Raw genomic sequence first — 18,176 nt, forward strand, 5'->3', positions numbered from 1 at the left:
CTTTTTAAAATATGGATGCATTTCCAATCACATTGCACAGAAGGAATATGCAGAACCAGAATTAAACATCTTCCCAACGTGAATGGCATTTTGCATTTACCAAAATGGATCACAATGGCCACCATAACTATACTTTTGCTAACTTCATCAAGTTATGAAGTGAGGCTAAAGTTGATTTTACTTAAATCATTTGATTCAACAATAAATAGCACGAACACTGAAATTAATTAAAGTTTATTTTTGAAGAGGCAATATTACCTGGCTTTGCGAGACAATTTAAAAGTTTTTAAAAAAAATTTTTGATGGTGCAATCGCACTCTTTCCAAGTCTAAGGAATAATTATTTTAACTGATCTTACTGTCTCTGGACTTTGAAATCTGAGGGTGCACTTTGCTCACTGATAAGAAAGCTGTGACTGGAACTTGTTAATTGAGGTAGTTTCCTGAGGACAATTAAGAGTCAAATTAGACAATACACTATATACTTACATCCCAATTAAATTCTCTCAAATTAATTCATCTCAAATTTTAAAAATGACGAACAATTCCTTAAAGTTTTGCAAACCTTTCTTGAACACCAACACACATTTATTCAGGACATTTTTACTGCAATTGGAGTTACTCCCAAATTGATTTTGTACAGCTAATTATGATGACAGAACAATAGTAATGAAAAATGAGGCCATGGGTTTACAACAGCTTTTATATAATGGCCTAAAGTGGTAGAAAATACAGCACAGAACATGACTTCCATACAGTTCATTGCTTCCTAGTCAAACGAAGCTGTCCCATTTTCCTGATATCTTCTCATAACCTCTTGCATTTTCAGAAAAAAAAATGCTATTGCCACTGCTTTTGGTGAAGCGTGCCATGTTAACCCAGTGTGTGAATTATTCTAAGTTTCTTAATATAATGATGCTGTCAGAACTGCATACAACAATGCAACTGTGACCAAAATAATGCTGAGTGCAGATTGTAAATCACATTCTTGCTTTTTTATTTAGTACAGCTGTATATAAAATCTAGAATTCAACTGGCATTTTACATCTGCAATCCCACCTTTAAAGACTTAGATATCTGCACTCCTCTATCTCTGTTCCTCCAATCATGAGGATTATTAGATTTACACCAGTATTGTTTTTACTTTTCTTTTCCTAAAGCACACCTCATTTCTTTGCACTGAACTGTACCTGCCCTCTTACAATTAACCCTGGTTTCTATTGTGAATTAGTGCAACATTCTGGCTTTGGTTGTTGAGCCTTACATTGAACAATGCCCTCCAAATCCTCCTTGTATGCCAATTTAATTACCAAATTAATTAGACAATCATGCAGAGTACAATAATGCCATAAAGCTCTTAATCCTTGGTTTACTGTCCAGCATTCTTTTTTCTATTCTTTCACATGACATGGGTGCTGCTGGCTAGGCCATTATTTTTATTGCCCATCCCTAATTGTCCTTGATAAAGTGGTGGTGAGCTGCTTTCATGAACCGCAGCAGCCTATGTGGTGCAGGTACACACATAATGCTGTTAGGGACAGAGTTCCAGGATTTTGACCCAGGTGACAATAAAGGAATGGCAATAAAGTTCCAAGTTAGAATTGTGGAGGGCTGGAGGGGAATGCTTAGGTGGTGGTGTTCCCATGCATCTGCTGCCCTCGTCCTTCTAGGTGGACGAGTTTGCAGGTTTGGAAGGTGCTGTTGAAAGAGCTTTGGTGAGTTTCTGCAGCGGATGTTGTAGTTGGTACACACTGCTACCACTATGCATTCTTAGAGGGAGAGGACATTGAAGGTGGTGAATTGGGTGCCAATCAAGCGTGCTGCTTTGCCCTGGATGGTGTCAAGCTTCTTGAGTGTTGTTGAAGCTGCACTCATGCAGGCAAGTTCCATCACACGCCTGACTTGTGCCTTCTAGGTGATGGGTAGGCTTTGGGGAGTCAGGTGAGTTACTCTGCAGAATTCACAACCTCAGGCCTGCTCTTTTAGCCACAGTGTTTATGTGGCTGGTCCAGTTCAGTTTCTGGTCAATGGTAACCTCCAGGATGTTGCTGGTGGGGGATTCAGCGATGATAATAACATTGCATGTCAAGGGTAGATGACTGCATTGTCTTTTGGAGATGGTCATTGCCTGGTACTTGTGTAGTACAAATGTTACTCGCCACATCAGCCCAAGGCTGAATGTTGTCCAGGTCTTGCTGCATATGGCATGGACTGCTCCAGCATCGGGTTGTCACAAATCATGTCTCAAAAAAAAGACAAAACTGGAATCTCTCAAAAACATAATGCTGTTTAAAATTAATTTTCTTGCAGACATAAGAGAACATATGTACCAAACAATGCAGACATTTTGTTCTGGGTTTTGCAAGCACAGGCTGGCTTAGTAAAGTCTGCACCCTGCCTACTGCGAACCACTAAAGCAACGTGCTGTTTGATTCGATCAGCCAATTGTGACGTATGGGCCTACGTACCTGACATCTGCTGTTAGATATGACTCCACATATGGGCAGCATTGCTGAACAATTCTATGTGCGCTAACAGCTGCATTAACCAATTTAAGATAACGCTGCTCATTTACACTTGCTACAAGCGACATACATTCATACAGAGACCCCCATTTCTCTACTAACAAATGGATTATTTTCTAACCTTTTCTGAATTACCCAGGAGTTTGGGGAGTTCCCTGCTGCTTTCTCCAAGGCAGAGCGGACTTTCCAAGAAATCAACCAATTCCAAGAACCCTTTTCTCCTGTCGTGTAAATTGATAAGATTGTCTGAAATTTGGCATTGTGTTTGGCCTGATTAGTGTAAAATGAAGAGCTTCAGCAGCATGTTACTCTTTTCAGCAATATTCTATCGCAATATCACGGTTAATTTCATCTGATATTTCACACTCTCCCTCCCTGATGTTCCCGTTTTGTGAAAACAGATGCAAAGTATTCATTAAGACCCATACAACGTCCTCCGCCTCCACACACAGGTTACCATTATGGTCCCTAATGGGCCCTTTTCTATCTTCAGTCATCCTCTTGCACTTTATGGATTCTTAAAATCAGCTATGGGCTTTCCCTCATTTCATTTGTCAATATTGTTTCATGCCTTCTTTGCTTTCCTAATTTCCTTTTTAATGTCACCCCTACACCCCTTATATTCCCCCTGGCTTTCTGCAGCATTGAGTCCTCAGTATCTGTCATAAGCTTCCCTTTTTTTCCTTTATCATCTACTTTAAGCTCCTTGACATCCAGGGAGCACTGAATTCGTTAACTGTAATTAGACAATTCTAAAGAGGCCTGGCTAAAAGGAAACATACATCAACCATCAAATTCAAAAGCTGTTTTGTTACTTGCAACTTTGATTTAAACAACTTCTTGTTAACTTAAGAACTGACAGTTCTGTAGAATTGAACATACTAACAAGTTCATCTGTCATATCTAAACTATTTCACAATGCATTTTAAAGAAATACTTCAGAATACGGTCCCAGATTGGCATCACCTTACGGGAAAACCATCAGCCTTTCCAAACTTCCTTTTCAACAAAGTCCAAAACATTACACATTGCTTAGAGTGGGGGTTAGAAACAAAGCATTTCTTCAATTAACCTTGGTACTAAGCTCCAAACATTGATGCACTAAAAGAACACAAAAGTAAATGTATTCATGGGATCTAATAAAATTTAAAATGAGCCAGAGCATTAGTGAGTATGTGCAAGTGAGTGTGTGCAAGTGAGTGTGAATGTGCGAGTGACAGAGCACCAACATGAAGAGTGTGAGATCACTGAAAATGACAACCGCCCTGACACCCTTTTTCAACACCCATCAATTAAATGGGGAAGATGAGTTCAGAATGATTCTTAATATTCAAAGAGCCATCTTTAATGGTAGCTTTTCATTGAATTTTAAAAGAACTTTGGGAAGAGGAGGGTAGGGACAAGTGGGTGAGAGAGAACCAAGTGGAGGTGGTCAGGAGGTCAGCCTTGGTACATGGACCCTATTAATGCAGTCGTATCATTGCACGAATGAAGATCAGCTAACTGAGCACAGATCTGGGATTGAACTTGAAACTGCGCAGCGTATTATCACGCTACATAACTCAGTCACCGGAAACCCGAGATGAGCAGAAAGAACAAAATACTACAAATGCTGGAAATCTGAAAACACAAACAGAAAAGGCTAGAACTCATCAGTTGCTTGGAAATCATCGGTGGAAAGCAGTTGGTCAACATTTCAAGTCTGAAGACCTCTCCTCAGGAGTCATATTGTAGATGCACAGTACATACAGATAAATTCAGAGAAGGTTTTTTTTTTATTCATTCACTGGATGTGAGCATCTCTGGCTAGGCCAGCATTTATTGCCCATCCTTAATTGCTCTTGAGAAGGTGGTGATGAGCTGCGTTCTTGAACTGCTGCAGTCCATGTTGCTCCTTGAGCCTGCTCTGCCATTTGGTAAGATCATGACTGATCTGATGTGGCCTAAACTCTACTTTCCTGTTGACTTCCTATACTCTTGTCAATCAAAAATCTATCTAACTCAGCTTAAAACATTCAATAACTCTGCCTCCACTGCTCTCTGGGGAAGAGAATTCCACAGACTAACAACCCTGAGAGGAAATTCTCCTAATCACATGTCTTAAATGGGAGACCCTTAGTTTTAAACTGCATCCCCTAGTTCTCCCCAAGGGGCGAAACGTCCTCTCAGCAGCCACCCTGTCTCATCCCCTCAGAATCTTATATGTTTCAATAAGATCACCCCTCATTCTTCTAAAAAGCCAACGGGTACAGGCCCAGCCTGTCCAACCTTTCCTGATAAGATAACCCCCCTTCAGGAATCAGTCGAGTAAACCCTCTCCGAACTGCTTCTAGCACAATTATACCCTTGTGTTTAAAAAGGCAAGGTCAGAGTGGGAAGCTTGAAATGGCAGGCACTGGGAAGTTCTGTCTTCGGTCTTTTGTTTCCAGTAAAGTTCAATCAAGTTTCAGGAACAGCACCTCATCTTTCGACTGGGCACTTTACAGCCCACTGACCTTGTCATTGACTAAATGCTTCAGACCTCAGCTACAGCTCTTATTTTCTCTACCAGTAGGAGCAGGCTCTGTAGGATGGGTGTGCTGGTTTTTTCAGTGATTTTTTTTTTGCCGGTGGAGGGGGGGAGAGGCGCATGGGGAGAAGCTGATTGGTGCTTGCGGGTAGGGTACCCCAGTCAGATCACCACCTATTTGAAGGTCTGCACCCTTGATGTCGACTAGACTCTCAGGATATTGGAGCCTACCCCACCTTATTTGCTTTTTTTGATGTTTCTTAATGTTTCTCTATCCCCACTAGCTATTCACACTGTTGTGTCATGTAATTTTTTTTTATTTCTTGACTTTTCTCATGATGCCATTTTTTTTGTTAGGCAAGTGTACTCAGCGTTATGGAGCAAATATCAATAGATAGAGTTAGGTTAGTTATGTAGCTGTGATCTTATTAAATGGAAGAACAGGACAGGGATTGAATGGCCTACGCCTGCTCCTATGTTTCCTCCTTCCCTCACCTGGTAGTATCACGTCTGTCATTTAATCATCTCTTGCCCGCCCTTTCCCTTGTGTGTGTTAGCTTTCTCCCCCTAGTTACTTTCTTTTTTCAATGCCTCCCATCTGTAATATCTTGCTGTCCTCTGGAATGGCCTTAAGACACAAAAAATCAATGACTTCTGATTTCCACAGATGCTACCTGACCTGCTTTTCAGCTTTTTCAGTACCTGGAAAACAACTTAAATTCACATTTTGCTAACGCAATTTGCAAACACATTAAGTTCATTGTGTTTGGATTAGAGCTGGCAGATGTGGAGAGTATGCACAAAATAGCCTATTGTTTACTGAGTGAGTTTCATTCACTTTGGAACAGGACTTTTTAGGAATGGCTTAAAAATCTTTTATGCGCAGTACGGAACAGCAACAAAAGAACAGGAAATGACTGAATGAATGACTGGTGGATATTGCAATTAAAATGGATTTCTAGCATGCACAACATTGTGGGACATGTCAGTAATTACTAAAGTTACCTTTCACTGGCTCTATACGCTTTGGCAAGTCCAGGGTATCGAAGTTTTTGTCAGCATCTACATTCCTTTTACCTAAGCATGGAAGAGAAAAACAAAGACAGAAAGATTGCTATCATTTTGGGAAGCATTCGCGAGAGGCATTAGTTGTAGCACATTCCATTAACAATTAACAACAAGCTGTTCAACAAATCCTGCTTCAAAGTTATTTCTGTATTAAAACACCAGTCTTCAACTTGCCTCTTAAAGCTGGAGTTCCAAAGAATAGGCCAATCAGCCCCTTGAACCTGTTCTACCATTCAATTAGATCATGGCTGATTTCTACCTCAACTCAATTTACTCGCCATTGCTCCCCCCCCGACCCCGGTCAAACACAATTTTTAAATTTTCAATTGACCTCATTTCAATAGCTTAAACACCATGGCTGAGAGAGCAGATCAGGCACTAAGTATTGTGGTGAGTAACTCACTTCCTGACTCACTAAAATGACGTTCAGCCATGTACAAGGCAAAAGTCAGAACTGAGATGGTATATTGGCCTGGATGAGTGGGCTCCAATAACACTCAAGAAGATAGACACTGTACAAGACAAAGCAGCGCACTCGATGGGCACCCAACCGTCTTAAACATTTACTCCCTCCACCACCAGCTCAGTGAAAGTGGTGTGCACCATCTATGAAATGCACGACAGCAACTCACCAAGGCTCCTTCTATAATGCCTCACAAATCCATGACCTCTTGTGTCCAGGAGAACATAATAGAGAACTCTCCAGCTCAGATTTCATTTTCAGCTGCATCCCCTCCAAAGACAATATATCCTTCCAGATGTGATGCCCAATACTCTAAATGGGGTCCAACCGGAGAATTATCTAACTACTGAAATCACACCCCTTGATACCCCTTCTTTCCGGCAGTCCCATGGGATCGAGGATGACTTGCTTCCTCTCCGGTTCGATGGGTTCGGAGATGGCTGATAAGTCCAATGTGCGATCTGCAGACTCTGCCACATGCAGAGGGGGCAGGTTGAAGGGCTGGGAAGATGGGTTGTTTGGAAGTGTGGGTGCTCCCTTGGACGCCTTGACTTCGCCTCTGCACATCCCTGGTGAGGTTTCTCAATGTGCTCGATGCCTTCTTGAATTAATTTTCTAAATTTTGTTCTGTCATAAGCCAGGGTCTCCCATAAGTCAGCTGGTATGTTTGACCTCTTCTTTGAGGGCATCTTCAAAGTTTCCACTGTCCTCCATGGAGACTCCTGCCGTGACAGAGTTCTGAGTAGAGCAACTGCTTCGGGAGTCTAGTGTTAAGCATATGAATGACACATCCCGCTCAGAAGGGCTGGTTTTGAGTGATGAGCGCCCCAACTCTGGGCATGTTGGCTTGGGTGCTGCTGTCAGACTGCCTTTCTTGCCACCAGATTTGAGAATCTTGCGAAGGCACTGCTGGTGGTACTTCTCCAGTACTTTGGAGGTGCCTGCTGTAGGTCGTCCAAGTCTCCGAGGCATACATGAGCAAATAGGATCACTGCTGCGTGGTAAATCATCACCTCTTGGTCTCGGGTTTAAGATCCTGGTCCTCAAATGCTCTTTCCCTCGGTCAGCCACAGGCTGAGCTGACACAATGGAAGCAATGATGAATTTCATCATCTATGTCTGCCTTCATCAAGAAGTGGCTCCCAAGATAGAGAAAATGGTCTGTATTTTCCCCAGTGCTTCAGGTTGATATATGACTGTAATGTTTCTCAATTACTCCAATAAAAATAGCACTTTACTTCACATCAACAAGAAATGAACAGCAATAGGAGCAAACAATCAATAAAAAGACATAATAACAGACTTACCTTGATTAAACCACTCCTCTAAATGGCAAAAGAGCAGCCAAGAAAAGTGCAGAGAAAAAAGGAACAGTCAAACCAGATATGAAAAAGCAGTAAAATTTACTAAATAATAAAACACAATCTCTCTCCTTAGGCAGCAGTAACAGCCTAGCTGTGCTCTTTTCTAATTTTGCCATATGCACTTGCTTTTTGTTAGATCACTAAAATTATATATTTTATGAAAGCTATTTCCAATACCACTATTGCTTTACAAGTTTAGGAGCCTGATTCCGAAGTCCCAAATCAAAGACAAAACACAAATATTAAATGAGAATTTTTGTCAGCAATTATCAAAACCACCAGGGAACATACTCTCTGCCAGACGATCTGTACAGCATTACTCGAAGAAATGTTTGGCCATTGCCCATGACTGCAAGAATATAATACAGGGACTGGCAATGAAAATAACAGACTTAGAGATAATTTGGCAGAGGATTAGGTGGCTAGCCTAGGGACAGTGAAAGGTTTCATGTGTCCACTTACTTTTTAAAAAAATTTGTCCTACACTGAAATATTTTAACAGAGGCCAAGCCAAATACTATATAGAACTATTATTGCTTTGTAATCAAAAATATCATCTAAGCTTTTATTCTTTGCTGTAATCCAATCTTCTTGCAATTCAATTCCCATTACTTTTAGAAGCATTGCAATATGAAGCTCAAACTCCCACACTACAGGTTGCAACTTGAACTCTAGATTTTCCCTGCCGCATTCTTACCTTTTGCCTTCTTCCCACCAAAACAACCAGAATCATCTTTCTTCTTCTTCTGAGAATTTCCTGTTCCAGTTTGCTGGTCAGCTGCTGGCTCTCTGAATTTATCAGCTCCTGGCACTTCTTTGTGTACTTGATAGGAGAGGTTCCTCATAATACACACACAGTTCTCAACTGACTGTTAAACAAAAATAATTGAACTTCCATAAGAAACGTAAAGCAGTAGATTTCAACTCGATTATTTCCCTGACTATTTTCTCACAGAACTCTTATGACTTGTAAAACGAAAAAGGCCTCTTGTTCCTTGAGTCTTGGCTGCAATTCAACCCAGCTCCAGATGTTAAAGGCCAGTGCCTAACCTTCTGCACCACCCAGTAACCATGGGCATATAATTTTGTTAAAGAAATATTTTCTGACTCAAATTCTGTGTGGTTTGTTCATAAGACAGCACATATCACTGTCTTCTAGTAATGATGACCTAACTTACTGATGTGATTAATGGGCTAACCTAGCATTCTAGAGATTACAACTGTTGCATTGGAAGGTAGAATGGGCTGGATTGAATGGCTTTTGGTGATGTCGACACAATATATTTCCTTTCTAATAAAAGCTTAATTGTTTAGGGCTTTCATCTGTGCCTCAGCAATCATCTCCCTTCCACCCAAAATAACATCTAGCCTTTTATTGCGTTTGGAGTGAAGTTAGAGCATCTTAGTGCAGACTCCCTGACCGGCTTAGTTCATACCACTTTGTGATTAGTTTTTTGTATGGGTTTGACTTTTTACCCCTGTCGTGGGAGCAGGAGACATTTATTTTTAAGCCTCCAGTAGTCGGTGCTTCTCTGCACCTTTTGGCACACTTAAGAACTGAACAAATCCCTTGATGGTTCCATAGTCAGCTGGGGTTTAACTGCACATGCTGTTGCTTTACAACGAGAGCTACCTCTGATGGCCTATATTCTCTCTTTTTGGACCTACTGCTTTTTTGCACAGTCAGCAAAGCTACAGCTGAGCAAAGGTCAAAGCAAAACGCATGTGAGAGTTCAATGATAACTTTAATCCAAATTTATTTTAAGTAACCAACAGTGTCATTTTGATTTTTATTACGTGGCAAATTACCGATATAAAACGTTGAAAAATGTGCAATCATTTTATTGTAATTTTCCAGTCTTGCTGTGATCAGTTTTTTAATAACGTGGTTCTATTTCTACAGCAGCAAATCTTTTCAATCTAAATTGACACTTGATTATTCCTGCATAACCACATCGCTGCAAAGTCAGCTTTGAATTAGTTGAAGATATGTCATATGAACTATTAATGTTTCACAATTATTTGTCCTGTGGTCTTCAAGGTAGTGATGTAGCCTGGAGGTACAATTCTATGGGATGTCAGTCTTTTCACACTTAACACAGTTGGGCTATTCTTGACTGATAAGTCTTAATAGTGCTGAAAGGCTATTGCACTGTCAGTCTCTCACCAAACTCTCCAACTCAGTTTTGCTTACACTCATTTCTATGGTTTGTTTCTTTTGTTGTCAACTTCTAATTTTCAATAAGGGATTCAAACTGCTCCCAAATCAAAAAGAGAGAAACTTGAAAACTAGAAGTGCAATTCCTTTTCATGGAGGCTTCAAATCTCCAGTTGACTGATAAAATAATTTCTCTAGTCAGCAATGTCTCCAAGACGACAAACCTTTAGTGCGAATAATGGCAAAAGCAAATCAAACCCAATAGACTTTCAAGCAGAAGGCTATTAACATTACAGGGCAATTTGGAGCCATTCCTGTGTATTTATGGACGCAGTTAAGTTCAAGACCATGTAAAGGTTAAACACATTTGCATTACCAATATGAACAATACAACGAAAATTTTGAAAGACAAGTGGAGCCAACATGCTTTAATGGACTCTATTTATTTTTAACATCTCAGAGTGCAGGGCTTTTCCTGTGCATGGTATTAATTTTGTATGTTAACATTAGTTAATTGTTTAAAGGAGAGGCATTGAAACTGCAGCCTTAAGTCACTGAGCCCTTGTAAAGACAAGCCTGTAGAGGCTGAGGTAACTTGTAGTATTTGTTCTTTCATTGCTTGTATTTTGGTTTGTGCTTTGTGAATTTTGAGCAAATGGCGATTTGCAGAAGATTCCCTGTTGCAATCTTGCCTCACTAATTTATAAACAATTGGTTAACATCAGCAATCTGAATTTTATGCAAATTTAGGAAATATGGATTTAAATTTATGCAAGGCTCCATGTTAAACACTATGTAACCCATGAAGACTTGGTCACCAGTGATTCTCTTATAGTTGCACAATTATAGTTTTATGTTACCTTTCGGTCCATGTCTTTCTTGCCCACTGCTGACTGCAGTGCATGCAGGAGTGCGTCTACCAAACCATCGCATTCCCGAAGCCTTCTACGGGCATCACTTCCATCTGAACTCACATTTCTACCAAACGGAAAAAACAGTAACAGAATTAGAACAACGAAACCTTCCTATAAGCTGAAAGGTATCCAAGAAGGTAAACATCACTAATTCTTCAACTCATATATCGAAATGCTTTTGAACAATAAGCCTGAAAATAATGATGCTTTACAACCTTAATTCCATGTATTCCATGCTTTCAATGCATCATCTAAATAATACAGTATTACTACAACAACTAAAAAGTCAGAATATTCTGGGTCAAAAAACACATACAAATAACACAACTAATTTAGCTTCTATTTTTAAAGAATGAAATTCTACAGGAATATAAACAAAATTATGAGCACAGTAAGTGTTCCATCGCACAATGGAAATTTGCTAAAGAAATAGGTTCAATTTCTCTGCTGTTAGTCTATTTTTTTTTAATTTGCTGAGAAATGAGAAGTACTGTGCACAGTTTTGGTCTCAGATAGAACTGTATTAGAAGCAGCTCAGAGAAGGTACACTTGACTCCTTCCTGGGATGAAGGGCTTATCTTATGACGAAAGGTAGAACGGGTTGGGGCTAAAACCTACTGGAGTTTAGAAGAATGAGGGGCGATCTGAATGAAACATGTAAGATCCTGAGGTGGCTTGACAGGGTGGATGGGTTGAGGATGTTTCCCCTTGTAAAGGAGACTAGAACTAAGGAGGCACAATTTATAAATAAGAGGACTCCCTTTTAAGATGGAGGTGAGGAGAATTTATTTCTCTGAGGTTTGTTAGTCTGTGGAACTCTCTTCCCAAGAAACAGTGGAGGCTGGGGTCACTGAATTTACTCAAGGCTGAGTTAGATAGATTTTTGATGGGCAAGGGAATCAAGGGTTATTGGAACTGATAGGAAAGTGAAATTGAGATCAGCCGTGACCTTACTGAATGGGGGAGCAGGCTCGAAGGGCTGAATAGTCTACTCCTGCTCCTAAGTCTTATGTTCCTATGTTCCAATTCAATGACATCTCTTGCTGGAGCTAAGTAGTACTGACGCCAACCTTCTCAAAATTCCTGTTGTGGGTGATGTGGTGGGAAATGACACTATTAAAATAGTGTTGCCAACTCTGGTAGCAAATCTACCAAGAAGTTTCATCACACGACCTCTTGGCTCTAAGTGCTCCCCCTCATTCTTGATTGTCTAACCTTGGGTCTTAAATGAGCGAGCCCTTATTTTTAAACTGCGCCCCCTAGTTCTAGATTCCCGCACAAGGGGAAACATCCTCTCAGCATCCAGCCGGTTGAGCCCTCCTCAGGACCTTTTATGTTTCAAGAAGATCACCTCACATTCCCACTGGCGTTTAAAAGAATAAGCCCAACTTGCTCAACCTTTCCTCATAAGACAACCCCTGCATCCTAGGAGCCAGCCTGGTGAATGTTCTCTCAACTGCTTCCAATGCAAGTATAAGCCTCCATATTTAAAGAAAACAAAAAACTGTACATGTACTCCAGGTGGGGGTTTCACCAATGCTCTGTACAGTTGTAGCAAGACTTCCCTACTTCTGTACTCCATCCCCTTTGCAATGAATGCCAACATTCCATTTGCCTTCCGAATTACTTACTGTACCTGCACGTTAGCTTTTTGTGAATCATGTACCAAGACACCCAGGTCCCTCTGTATCACAGATTTCTGCAGTCTTTCTCCATTAATTAATATTCTGCTTTTCTATTCTTCCTACACTGGACAAGTTCATATTTTGCCACATTACACTCCACCAGCCAAATTTTTGCCCTCTCTCATATCTCTCTGCAGATACTTTGTTTCCTCCTCAAAATTTGCTTTCCTTTCTATCTTTGCATCATCAAACTTGACTACAATACAAATGGTCCCTTTACCTAAGTCATTAATATTGAATGCCTTTTGGAAATCAAAGACACAACATCTACTGGTTTTCCTTTGTTCACCTTGCTTGTTACATCCTTAAAGAACTCTAATGAATTTGGGGAGTACAGAACTTGAGTATTACTAAAAAAGTGACATGCTATCAAAGCTGTCTTGCACTCATCAGGACAGCTCACAAAAAATTACCAACTGTAACAGGAGAAAAACAATTTATATTGCAATGAGAAAAGTAAAAAAATTTATTAATTTTGCTTCCAATCTCCACCCCTCCATCATTTTCACATGGTCCATCTTTGACACTTCCCTTCCCTTCCTTGACCTCTCTGTCTCAATTTCTGATGATAGACTGTCCACCAATATCCATTACAAGCCTACCGACTCCCACAGCTACCTCGACTACAGCTCCTCACACCCCGCTTCCTCTAAGGACTACATCCCATTCTCTCAGTTCCTTCGCCTCCGTCGCATCTGTTCTGATGACGCTACCTTCAAAAACAGCTCCTCTGACATGTCCTCCTTCTTCCTTAACCGAGGTTTTCCACCCACGGTCGTTGACAGGGCCCTCAACCGTGTCCGGCCCATCTCCCGCGCATCCGCCCTCACGCCTTCTCCTCCTTTCCAGAAACATGATAGGGTCCCCCTTGTCCTCACCTATCACCCCACCAGCCTCCGCATTCAAAGGATCATCCTCCGCCATTTCCGCCAACTCCAGCATGATGCCACCACCAAACACAGCTTCCCTTCACCCCCCCCGGCGGCATTCCGTAGGGATCGTTCCCTCCGGGACACCCTGGTCCACTCCTCCATCACCCCCTACTCCTCAACCCCCACCTATGGCACCTCCCCATGCCCACGCAGAAGATGCAACACCTGCCTCTTCACTTCCTCTCTCCTCACTGTCCAAGGGCCCAAACACTCCTTTCAAGTGAAGCAGCATTTCACTTGCATTTCCCCTAACTTAGTCTACTGCATTCGTTGCTCCCAATGTGGTCTCCTCTACATTGGAGAGACCAAACGCAAACTGGGCGACCGCTTTGCGGAACACCTGCGGTCTGTCCGCAAGTAAGACCCAAACCTCCCTGTCGCTTGCCATTTTAACACTCCACCCTGCTCTCTTGCCCACATGTCTGTCCTTGGCTTGCTGCATTGTTCCAGTGAAGCCCAACGCAAACTGGAGGAACAGCACCTCATCTTCCGACTAGGCACTTTACAGCCTTCCGGGCTGAATATTGAATTCAACAACTTTAGATCTTAAACTCCCCCTCCCCCCATCCCCACCCCGTTTCTTCCCCCTCCCTTTTTTTTCCCAATAATTTATATAGATTTTTCTTTTCCCACCTATTTCCATTATTTTTAAATCTACAACTAATACCTTGTCAGTCTTTCCACCCCACCCCCACTAGAGCTGTACCTTGAGTGTCCTGCCATCCATTCTTAATTAGCACTTTTCTTAGATAATATCACCACCTTCAACACCTCTTTGTTCCTTTTGTCTGTGACATCTTTTGATTATCTGCTCCTATCACTGCTTGCTTATCCCCACAACCACCCCACCCTCAACTTCTCTCCCCCCGCCCCCCACCTTAAACCAGCTTATATTTCACCCCTCTCCTAACTATACTCAGTTCTGTTGAAGGGTCATGTGGACTCGAAACGTCAACTCTTTTCTTCTCCGCCGATGCTGCCAGACCTGCTGAGTTTTTCCAGGTAATTCTGTTTTTGTTTTGGATTTCCAGCATCCGCAGTAGCTTTTTGTTTTTATCTCTGAGAAAAGTGTGCTGTTTGGTTGGCAAGTGGACTCTGATTGGTAGAGACATTGCCATGAAGAATGCAGCATGGGACAGATAACTGTCCAGCTTTATTCAAATTCATAAAAGCAAAATACTGCAGATGCTGAAAACCTGTAACAAAAACAAAGATTGCTGGAAAAACTCATTTTAGTTCTTGGAACAAACAGGATTGTTTAACAGATCGAGCCCGCTTCTACCTCCTTCCCAAAATCCACAAACAGGGCTGTCCCAGCAGACCAATCACGTCAGCCTGTTCCTGCCCCAAGGAACTCATTTCTTCCTATCTTGACTCCGTTCTCTCTCCCCATGCCCAGTCCCTTCCCACCTATATCCACTTTTCCTCTGATGCCCTACGTCATATCAACAATTTCCAGTTCCTTGGCTCTAACCGCCTCCTCTTCACCACACGTGTCCAATCCCTCTACACCTCCATCCCCTGCCAGGATGGTCTGAGGGCTCTCCGCCTCTTCCTTGAACAGAGGCCCGAACAATTCCCATCCACCACCACTCTCCTCCACCTGGCTGAACTTGTTCTCTCACTGAAAAATTTCTCCTTAAACTTGTCTCATTTCCTCCAAATAAAAGGTGTGGCTATGGAGACCCGCATGGGTCTCAGTTTTGCCTGTCTCTTTATGGGGTATGTGGAACATTCCTTGTCCAGTCCTATTCAGGCCCCCTCCCACAACTCTCTTTTCGGTACATTGATGACTGTTTCGGTGCTGCTTCATGCTCTCATCTGGACCTGGAAAAATTTATCAATTTTGCTTCTAATTTTCACTCCTCTACCACCTTCACATGGTCCATCTCCGGCACTTCGCTTCCTTGGCCTCTCTGTCTCCATTTCTGGTGATAGACTGTCCACCAATATTCATTACAAGCCCACTGACTCATATAGCGACCTCGACTACAGCTCCTCACACCCTGCTTCCTGTAAGGACTCTATCCCGTTCTCTCAGCTCCTTTGCCTCCGTTGCATCTGTTCCAATGATGCCGCTTTCCAAAATAGTGCTTCTGACATGCATTCCTTCTTTCTTAATCGTGGTTTCCCCCCCACTGTGGTTGACAGGGCCCTCAGCAGTGTCTGACCCTGGTATCTCCCATGCTTCTGCCCTCACACCTTCCCCTCTCTCTCAGAACCATGATAGGGTCCCCCTTCTCCTCACTTTTCACCCCACCAGCCTCCGTATTCAAAGAATCATCCTCTGTCATTTCCACCAACTCCAGCATGATGCCACCACCAAACACATCTTCCCCTCACCCCCAACCGTCAGCATTCCGTAGGGACCGTTGCCTCCCTGGTCCACTCCTCCATCACCCCCAACACCTCATCCCATTCCCATGGTATCACAGAAGGTGCAACACCTGCCCCTTTACCACCTCCCTCCTCACCATCCAAGGGCCCAAACACTCCTTTCAGGTGAAGCAGCACTTCACTTGCACCTCCTTCAATTTGGTCTACTATGTCCCCTGCTCCCAATGTGGTCTCCTCTACATCGGGGAGACCAAACGCAGGCTGGGTGACTGCTTTGTGGAACACCTCCGGTCTATCTGCAAGCATACCCAGACCTCCCTGTCGCTTGCCATTTCAACATCCCATCCTGCTCTCGTGCCCACATGTCCGTCCTTGGCCTGCTGCAATGTTCCAGTGAAGCCCAACGCAAACTGGAGGAACAGCACCTCATCTTCCGGCTAGGCACTTCACAGCCTTCTGGACTTAACATTGAGTTCAACAATTTCAGACCATGAACTCTCTCCTCCATTCTCACCCACTTTCTCTAATCCCCTTTTTTCTACATTCATTTGTATTTTTTATCCACTTATTTTTATTTATTTATCCATGGTTTTATCCCCCTTTTTATCCCTCGCTTCTATCCCATTTTCTATCCTTGATTTTCCCCCACTACTGCCCCCTCCCCCTACCCCAACCCCATCCCCTACAGGGCCATCTGTTACTTGTTCCATGTTGTTCTTTCACACAATGCTACCCTGGTTCTATTATCACATTCTGCTTTCTTACCTTTATGCCACTATCAGTACCATTCTTAGCACTAGCCACTACCCTTAACACTCAGTTTGTCCTTGAGCTCATGACATCTTTGTCAATCCCTCCTTTGTCTCCACCGATCACTGGTCTTCTATCCAGCCCCACCTGCCCCACTCCCCTTAAACAGTATAAATTTCATCACATTTCCACTTCTCTTCAGCTCTGAAGGAGGATCATATGGACTCAAAACGTTAACTCTGTTTCTCTCTCCATAGATACCTCCAGACCTGCTGAGTTTTTCCAGCATTTTCTGTTTTTGTTTCAGATTTCCAGCATCTGCAGTATTTTGCTTTTATCTTTGTTTAGCAGGTGTTGTCCATTCATGGAATCACATCTAATGTTGGACACTATGTTTTGAGGTTTTCAAGCATGGGCTGGTTGGGTACAGTAAGTACTTTGCCTATTGTGAATAGCCGAATGGATGTGCTGTTTGATGCAATCAGCCAATCGTTGGGACATATGACCTATTTACCTGGCATCACATCGATACTAAAATTTATGTATCACATTGCTCATTTGTGTGATAGGCAGAACATCTTATTGGCTTGATGACAGCAACCTGCTAGTGGAGAATACCACTTGTGTTGCTCCTGCATTGTTACAGCATGCAACAGATGGCTTCACTTGTTGCTCAAATTTTTGAGACACCTTACCCTTCCAGGGTAATGTGAGGGAGGTTAGGCACTTTTCAAGACTGAAAGTGGCTGTCTTAGGCCCATTCATGAGTTGGCGGGATATACAGCGAGTGATGATCTGATGAGGGTAGCCACTGTCCCGCAGTATGGCTTTGATGTGCCCTATTTCAGCATCAAGCTTACATGGTGAGCAAATGGCTTGGGCCCCATTTAGGAGGTTGCTGATGAGGCCAATCTAATAGTGCAAAGTATTGACTATGCCCAATGTGTCCACCAGAGTCCACTTGCCAGCCAATCAGCACCATCTTCTCATGCTGTATAAATTGTTGTTCTGTTTCAGTTGGTAATTTCTTGCCAGCTATCCTGATGAGTGCAAGACGAAAAGCTTTGATAGCATGTCTCTTTTTCAGCAATAATCTAATCAATTTGTCAAACACTATTTCCCTTTCACAGAACCATGTTGGCTCTGCCTGATTGCATTATGGTTTTCTAAATGTCCTGCTACTTCCTCCTTAATAATGGGTTCTAGCATTTTCCCAATGACAGATGTTAGTCTAATTGGCCTATAGTTTCCTGCTTTCTTGCTGCCTCCTATCTTAACGCTGGCATTAAATTTGCAGTTTTCCAATCTGCTGGGAACTTTCCAGAATCTCGGGAATTTTGGAAGATTTCAACCTAGACATTCACTATCTATGCAGCCACTTCCTTTTGGATTCTTGGATACAAGTTATCCAGCCCAAGGAACTGGTCCAGCCATTAGTTTTCCTTTGTTCAAGTTCCTTGGGACACTCTGCT

General features: G+C 42.3%; 1 protein-coding gene across 13 annotated transcripts in view; it reads right to left on the bottom strand.

The window, feature by feature from the left end:
* The window catches only part of arvcfb (ARVCF delta catenin family member b), a 360,264-nt gene that overhangs the window by 51,435 nt on the left and 290,653 nt on the right, over nucleotides 1–18,176 (bottom strand). For all 13 annotated transcript variants that reach the window (XM_078554487.1, XM_078554490.1, XM_078554492.1 and 10 more), the window contains 3 exons: nucleotides 10,947–11,064; nucleotides 8,626–8,797; nucleotides 6,039–6,110 (listed from right to left, as the gene is read on the bottom strand). In XM_078554487.1, coding sequence (XP_078410613.1) covers nucleotides 6,039–6,110; nucleotides 8,626–8,797; nucleotides 10,947–11,064 — 362 coding nt within the window. The remainder of the gene's footprint in view (nucleotides 1–6,038; nucleotides 6,111–8,625; nucleotides 8,798–10,946; nucleotides 11,065–18,176) is intronic.

Source organism: Cetorhinus maximus, chromosome 12 (assembly GCF_964194155.1).
Source record: "Cetorhinus maximus chromosome 12, sCetMax3.hap1.1, whole genome shotgun sequence".
Taxonomy (NCBI): Eukaryota; Metazoa; Chordata; class Chondrichthyes; order Lamniformes; family Cetorhinidae; genus Cetorhinus; species Cetorhinus maximus.